This window comes from Poecilia formosa, unplaced genomic scaffold, assembly GCF_000485575.1.
Source record: "Poecilia formosa unplaced genomic scaffold, Poecilia_formosa-5.1.2 Scaffold473, whole genome shotgun sequence".
Taxonomy (NCBI): domain Eukaryota; kingdom Metazoa; phylum Chordata; class Actinopteri; order Cyprinodontiformes; family Poeciliidae; genus Poecilia; species Poecilia formosa.
In genome coordinates, this window is record NW_006800412.1 from 361,915 (window position 1) to 370,005 (window position 8,091).

At 48.3% G+C, this 8,091-nt stretch overlaps 1 protein-coding gene across 8 annotated transcripts in view; it reads right to left on the reverse strand.

Annotated features, from left to right (window-relative positions):
• Positions 1-8,091, reverse strand: part of ntng2a (netrin g2a) — a 14,052-nt gene that overhangs the window by 2,501 nt on the left and 3,460 nt on the right. For 3 of the 8 annotated variants that reach the window (XM_016664206.1, XM_016664205.1, XM_016664209.1), the window contains exons 1-9: positions 7,637-8,085; positions 5,879-6,137; positions 5,568-5,713; positions 5,241-5,479; positions 4,640-4,812; positions 4,537-4,560; positions 884-2,536; positions 416-460; positions 232-306 (exon numbers count right to left, since the gene is read on the reverse strand). In XM_016664206.1, the coding sequence (XP_016519692.1) occupies positions 232-306; positions 416-460; positions 884-2,536; positions 4,537-4,560; positions 4,640-4,812; positions 5,241-5,479; positions 5,568-5,713; positions 5,879-6,137; positions 7,637-7,849 (2,827 nt within the window). In that variant the 5' untranslated portion in view covers positions 7,850-8,085. Of the gene's footprint in view, positions 1-231; positions 307-415; positions 461-883; positions 2,537-4,536; positions 4,561-4,639; positions 4,813-5,240; positions 5,480-5,567; positions 5,714-5,878; positions 6,177-6,212; positions 8,086-8,091 lie in introns of those variants that run through there. The other 5 variants (XM_016664210.1, XM_016664207.1, XM_016664208.1 and 2 more) reach the window with 5 other exon arrangements.

The window sequence follows — 8,091 nt, forward strand, 5'->3', positions numbered from 1 at the left end:
GAAGTGTCATTAATTGGCTTAGGGTTAACCCTAACCAAGATCTGTGCTCCAGAACCAGGACTTCTGGTTCTGGAAGGTCCAGTCTGACTGCTGGGTCCAGTAACATCAGAACCGGCTGGTTCTGATCCATTTTAGATGTTTAGCAGAGGAAGTTCTAATCTGGGACTGGATCCAGAACCGGACCGTGTTTCTGGATTCCTGTTGGGGGATCTGGGAGGGAGCTGGTCTTACCCTGGAAGTTGACGTAAATGATTTTGGACAGCTGAGTGGACTTTGGTCCTCCTGGAATCAGAATCTTCTGGATTGCTTAAAACATGAAGTAATCAGAGTAACCATGGCAACAACAGATCAAGGGTCAGATGTCTGACCAGTCATGACAACATCTTATAAAAGCAGCAGCCATGTTGGTTAGTACCTTTCTTCTCAAAGCCTTTCTCCTCCTTTTTGGAAATGGCGACTCCTTTTGTGAACAGACAAAAAATGTTGGTTTTAAATTATTCGGTAATTATTTTACTGAACTTCATATTTAGTTCTTAACAGCCTTCATGTTTAATAACCGGAACCAGGCATCATTGACACACTGCTTCTTTTCTGTCTGTTTCCAGAATGAGTGGAAACCAGAGGATTCCTCTAAGGAAGCAGAAGTAAACTGTGTCAAAGCAAATTGGCAGAGCGTGAAGTACTTCCTTTTGGACTTCAAAATAAGAGATCCATGCAGAGATTCTATAGTGTTTCAAGCTACAACTTGTGTCATGAATGCGCTAAGCTGATAGTAGATCATTTTATGACATTTTCTTAGACTGGAACAATCTTAAGGTTCCTGATCTTGTCATTCTGATCAGTTTATCTGAATATAGAGATATTTTAATGCAATCAGTTATACCTTTCATATCTCTTTCATCTGTCCTTTCTTCTTTAGACTCCTTTTTCCCAGATGCCAATTCTTCGGATGGCTGAGCTACTTCCACCCCAGAAGACTTTTCTTCTTGTTGGGTTGCAGGATCACCAACGGATGCTTGTTCTGAACTAGGCATTGGATTTTGTAGTGATTCGTCCACATCTAGATTAGCACTGAGTTTAGATTGATCCAAGGTTTCAAAACCTGGATTCAATTCCAATTCTCCCCCAGAAGGAGCCGATGGCTCTACATCAGCCCCAGGAGCTGAAAGGGGAGCTGTGGGTGGAGTTAGTGAGAGAAGGGGTGCATCTGTCAAAGCGCCAGGAGTCCTAGAGGACTCTACATCTGGAGGAGGTGTTTCTGAAAGTTTCTTACGAGAAGGGAAATCAGAAAAAGGTATATCTGAAACTGAATCAGGAGAAGGTACAGCCATCAAACTGTCAGAATCTCTAGTGGATAATGCTTCTGCAGGTATTTTCAAAGTAGATCCTACAGGAGGAGATTCCTTTGGCAGAAGTAACTCAGAAGACAGCAAATCAGTTGCAGTTTCTTGAGTTTTAGATGACAGGCCGCCTGGTGGAACGTCTGAAGGTGGTAAAACTGAAGGTACATAAAGGCGAACATCTTCAGGAGGTTCCACAGGAGGAAGCATACTCTGGGCTTTTAAAATGGGTTTAGTTTCTTCAGGAAGAGTTGCTACATCTAATGGGACAGTTTGAGGGGGCAATGGATTGACTAGAATATCTGGAGAAACAGACGTAGCGTCAACTCCGGCTGAAGGTGGAGCGTCTCCTTCCTGAGAGGTTGGAGTAGTTCCAGTTGACAGAGCGTCCCCTGAAGACAGCTGTTCACTGGGTGGAGTGATTTCTGGAATGGTTGCTGGATTCTGGGCCCTGGTTGATGACACTACACCAACAGAAGGTGGAATGACACTGGTCACCAAGTTGGTATTACCAGTCCCAGAAAAGGTGGAGTAAAAGGGTGGTGTCACTGAGCTACTCTTAGACTCCTCCAAATCCCTGGTGTTGGCTGAGATTGTGAAGCTTTTACTGGCTACACTGTAGCTGCTAATGGTGCTACTGGGACTGTTGGTAACTTTCCCCTGGGCTGTCCTGATGGGTGAACGGATGTCTGCAGGAAGTCCTGTTACACCAGCACTCCTAGCACTACGAGTACTACTCACAGCAGTAAAAACTACAGTACTACTGTCAGATGCTCTGATGACATCTACGGCCATGACAGAATTTGTAGTACTGCTCATGTCAGGCATGGATATAGTGCTAGTCCTACCAAATACAGGGTTATCAGTCGGAACTGGACTATCAGTGGCAGTACTTGTCTCTGCAGCAGTGATAGTCTGTGGGTCAGTGGCAATCGAACTTCTGGCTGCACCTGGTAGAGTAAGAGCACTTCCTGTGGTTGTGTAAGTAGTCAGTGAATAGTAAAACATGGACAAAATGCTGTCAGTGGTGGTAGAGGGGCTGGAAGTGGTTCTGTCCGGAAGAGTTGAGCTGCCAGTGAAAGTATCGTCAGTCAGAGTGGGCGATGTCCAAACAGCAGCGTTCAGGTCAGGCTTGGTGCTGCTGTCAGTGGCAGAGGTCGTGATGTCAGTTACTCCATCTGGTCCATCAGAAGCTGCTGTCAGAGAAGAAGAGTGATGACTCTTAGTGATTTTGTTCTCTACAAATTCTGGCTGAACTCTGCAGAACATTAAACTGGGAGCTCTCCAGTCTCATTTCCATCCTGGTGTCTTAATTTAGGGGAACTGTGTTGGTTCTTGGGCCGAACTGAGCCGTTCCGTCCCTGTTTAGGTCCAGTTTCTCCCTATCTTCTCCTTCTGCACAAAATTGATCTTTGAGTCATTTTCACACCTGAGAAGGTAATGATGACAGCAAGTACAGGTAACAGCAGAGAGATGGCACTCTTACCCCAACATATAACACCACACACTTTCACACATGAACTTCTTTCAGTAATATTTTGGCTTCATATCTCTGATCCTTTGACACGGATCAGGTTCTCTGAGGAGCTGGAGAAAGTCCTCCAGCTTCTCCCGACAACAGCAGCTGATCCTCAGTCTGGAGGAGATTCTCTGACAAACAAACTGCCAATCATCAAACCTTTAAAGATCTGTAAAAAGTGACCATTGTATTTATGAAATACGAATCATTTTTACAGTATAATTTCTACCACCAACTCTGTTAGTCTGCGTATTTTAACCTGTGGCATGTTGGTGCAGGTGTTAACAGAGGAACCAAGTTCCTCCGCCATGGAAACAAAACCAATTTCTGCACAACAGGAGAAGTCTGAAGTGGAGTCAAAGGGTGGCGTCACTGAGCTACTCTTAATCTCCTCCAAGTCCCAGGTGTCGGCTGAAATGTGGATGTTTTCTCCCACCTTTCTTTGCCTGACCTTGGACTTGCTTGGATTGTTCTGTCAGATGATGTAATAATGCTCCCGTCTGTGTTCTGCAGAGATCTTTTCTGACCTCTAATGTTTTTCTAACCCAAACGCTTCTGGACAAAAGCAGACGGAGAGCAGAGTCCAGAGGTTTGAGGTAGCAGCTCTACAGCCACCACTGACTGTCTCATCTAACGTCTGATCTCTGCCACTGTTGCATCTTAGAGGTTTCTGTTCAAAATGACTGAAAATGGTCTTTATGGGTGACTAAACTAACTGTTTTATGCAGTTTGTAACTTTTATTTTAAAAAAATTGTGTTTTTCTTTTAACGCATTTGTTGAGACTGTCGCCATGTCTCTTTCATATAACACATAATCCTCCCTGAGCCTCTAGTGGCGTCTGAAGAAATGCACTGACAAAAAACAGTCAGTCAGAGCCGGGAGGCGGGTCTTGGTGCTGTGAACCATCCTCATGTATATGCTCCTAAATGTGCTAATGGGACAGAAACAACCTACCATTTCAGGAAAACTGCTGTGATAGGTGGCTATGCTAACTAGCCTCAGCAATCATGGCAGGCTCTGTTGTGATGAACAAGCTGTAGAGAAGCAGAGAGGAAGACAGAGGGTCTGAGCAGCACGTACACGAGGTGACTGGCAACGCCAACACCTCCTTCTGGCTCTGATTGGTTGTTTCTAACTGAGTGGTGTATTTCTGCAGTTGGAACTGGGAGCACTGGGAAGAGCAAATTTTTTTCAGATTATGTCTCATATTAAATCGTCATGGCGACATTTTTAACAAACATGTAAAACTTTTAAAGTTATAGAATGCAACTTTAATGAGACTCAGAGTCGTTACTGACGGCGTGTCAGGCACCAGCTGCAAAGCTGCTGCTAAAGCTTGGTGTGGAGGTTGAGTAAAGGCGTGTGTGTGTGAGTTAGGTGATTAACCATTAAAACAGATTAAACTCCACCATCTGCTGGTGCTTTAACTCCCAGGAGTCATGAAGGTTCAGGTGTTTCTCTCATGGTGAAGTCAGGATTCTGTAACCATTCAGCCGATTGGCTGAAGCCTCAGAAATCTCACACAAAAGAAAATCACAGGCAAGTAAAGTGAGTTTAGCTGCATTGATTAAAAAATAATAAAATGGACGAATCCTTTAAACAACATGATAAAAAAAATGATGCAACACTGACAGTAGAGCAGACAGGTGAGGAAACGAGCGATGAATGCTGCTTACCAACCGCGCTTCCTGCTGCTTCACCTGGGAAACAAAAGGTAGGGATGGAGTTCTGTGTCACCTGGTGTGGGTCTATGTATGAGTGTGTGTGGGGGGGTCGTACAGGTGTTGGCGGCGCCTCTGGGCAGGGGCAGGTAGGATCCTGGTCTCCAGCTGCGGGACCTGAAGCCCCCCCTGCAGCGCTGGCAGTCCTGTCCACCAGTGTTGTGCTCACATTCACACTGCAGGGTGGCATCCCGCAGCACACACTGAGATGCATGCAGGTTGCATTTGCACCTGAGGAACAGATGAGCATGGAGCACCAATCAGAGAGGCCTGACCCCAATCCAGGACCCTAACCACATCTCTTCTCTGGGAACCTGCCTGTCCTTTTGGTGGTGAGAAACTCAACATCTGTTAAAACCTGCTGAAGTTTCAGAAGATCCACCACGTCCCCCACGGACCTGACCCCACTTGAGCCCAGTCCCGGGGTTGGACGTAACCCTACCTAACCCCACCACATCTCCAGACCTGATCATTAAGGTCTGGTGTGGTTGTTCGTCGCCAACAGCATGTGGTCATGTGTTTGTAACATAGCTGAGGACTTTCAGATGTACAGAACGTGACGCCTAGTTGAGGGTTGCTGCCGGTGGGCTTTTGGTTGATCACGTCTGTGAATGCCTCAAATGTTTCTAAAATGTAAGCAAGTTCAGGAGTTTGCTTACCTGGCAGGTACGTCAATGTTGGAAACGGCGTAGAAGTACTTCAGTAGGTTATCTCTCTGGACGTAGGTTCCTCCTAGAGCGGGGCGGAGGAGCCGCAGACGGAGGTTGGAAAAGGTAAAGAAGTCTCTGAGACCTTTCATCGTCTCCATCCGGACGTAAAGGGCATCCATGTTGATGAGCTTTGGCCCAGCGAACACACCAAATCGGGCACGCACCTCAAACACCACGTTCTTCTCTTCCTGGAGCAGTTTGAGGTCAACAGAGTTTCAAAGACTTTCCTGAGATTTTATTGTCCCAGTGAAACATAAGTCAGGTCCAGCTACTCACCTTGGCCCCAACCCAGCGGGAGTACTTCTCAGTACAGATGACCCGGGTTAGGTTGGTCGGCGCCAAGTCAGAAACTTGTTTAGGTGACATGCCGAAGGCCTCGAGGCAGTCGTCAGCATAGTACTGATATGGCTGCCATGTTGCACCTGCAGGACAACAGCAACTCAGTGTCAGGGGAAACATTTACCAGCTGGCAGCCTTCAGCTGCTTCCTGGTGTCGACCCAAAGTTCTTCTGTGTATCTCTGACATCCTCACTAGAAACTGGTGCTGAACTATGGCTGGTTTTTCTGAGTGACTGCTGACAGGTTACCTTTGTCCATGGATTTCTCCAGCACCATGCTGGTCGGTCTCCCGTATTCAAAGGTAATGATGATGTCATCGACCACCTCCAGACTCTTGTTCCATGACAGAGTGATGTTAGCCAGTAGGGGCTCAGGATACCTGGACCAGGTGATGGTTTGCCAATAGGTGATGAGCCCCCCCCTCTCCCTGTCTCCCATCAGCTGAGGAGGGTGAGACAAGTCAGGGCTGGATGCGTCGCACTCGTCGCTGCACAGGTACGGGTTCTCCTGCCAACACATCCAACAAGGCATCAGGTGGACCGGTGGTGGACCTTCAACTTTCTGTTTATTACTTCTGTTTATAGAAAGAGCAGAGCTGGGTTCAGGGACTCAGACTTCTTTAGGTCCGACCCGGTCTCTTCCAGCTCTGTCAGAGTCAGTCAGATGACACGACTTCTGGGTCAATGGTCAACTGTCAGTCTGTGAAAAGACTTTGAAGCTCCCACTACCAAACTACTGGCCTGGTTTTTATTTTAACACTAAAGACAGAGGACCAACCGGGCCTGACCGGACCCACTGAGGACCAACTGGATCAGTTGGGTCGGTTCCAGTCAGTTCTGCTAAGGTGACTGGGTCAGGTGAGTTTGGGTCCAGTTGGTTCAGGTCTGGTCCAGTCTCACACCCCTACAGACAGACTGAAGTAGGTTGTAGAACCGGTATGAAGTGATACGAAGAGGAAAGATGGAGGACCAGTGGGTCATCAGAACCACCCAACATGTGGGTTCTGGTCAGATGGGCGGGTTCTGGTCCTCTCTGGTCCGGCAGATTAACACCGACTCTAATCTGATGAGTTAATCCCTGAGGCTGCTGGTGCCAACTGTCACACCATGGACTGGGTCAGAACCAGAACCAAGGCCAGCTCATATGTGGCTCTGCCCCTGTGGTGGCGCAGGGGCAAAGCATGACCAAAGCATGGAGGCCTTAGTCGCAGATTCGATTCCCGGCCTGCCGACACGTCTTCACCCTCGCTCATTACCCTCTTTCCTGTCGGACTACCTTCAAATAAAGGCCATTAGAGCCAAAAACATGTGGCTCCGTCCATGGTCTCCTCGTGACTCAGGATATGGAGGATCAGCTGTCCATCACAGGGCAATGCAGAGACACTCTGACCTGGGGACAAGAGACGGCCACCCGGAGTTCCTGGACTGAAGACAGAGAACCTGCAGAGTGACTGCAAGGGTTTGAACCGAGGACCTTGTTGCTATGCAACGCCGCTGCTTCTGAGCCAACAAAACATTTTGTTTGACTTTTTTTCACCTTTTGCCATTAACATTTAGTTTTTTTGAGTGTATTTAGCATTTATTAATAATTCAAACATGAAAGTCCCACGGGGACAATTAGCCAGACAGCGGGTCTCACGGCGTCTCTGTGGTGTCCAAGCTGTGGCGCCGAGCCCTGCAGGAGCTCCCCGGCTGACTACTTCCAGTATCAATAATAAATAAAGATTAAAATAATCAGAGGAAGGAATATTCCATGACTTCATTTCAGATCCAAACAGAAAATGTTTCCCACGCCCCCTCTGTCGCCTAGCAACAAGGTCATTCTGCAGGTTCTCTCTGGGGACTCCGCCTTCCTCCTTCAGCTGCAGCCATTGGACCCTGGGGGGCCGGAGGAGCCCCACCCTGGAGAAACATCTGCTGACCAGAACCATGAAGGCCTCTGGTGGAGAACCCGACCCCCACTAGAACCCGACCACCCAGAGGAACGGGGGTGAGGGCAGTACCAACCAGAGTGCAGAACCTCTCTGGGGGGTTTCCACAGGTGATGCCAGGGGGGTCGACTCTGATCTGCATGAACTCCTTCATGTTGGTGGGGGGCGGTTGACAGGGGAGGGCCTGCCGTCCTGGCCCCGCCCCCAAGCTGCAGACGTCCAAGGGGCCGCTGGGCTGAGAGGAGGACGGAGAGATGATGAAGATGATGAAGAGCAAGGGGGGGGGCATGGTGCATCCGAGTTAGTCAGGCAGGAAGTTCATCAGCTGCCTCATTCTCAGGCTCCGCCTCCTCTACCTGGACCGGGTCTTCATGACGGGCTGGGGTCAGAGGTCGCCAGGCAAACATCGGATCTGAAACTGAACAACCAGAACCAGTCAGAACCACAGTTCCTCAGTGGACCTTCTAGCAGCTGCAGAACATTTCAGGCCCAGACGACTAAAGTCTCCGACCAGAGAAACTCATCCAGGAT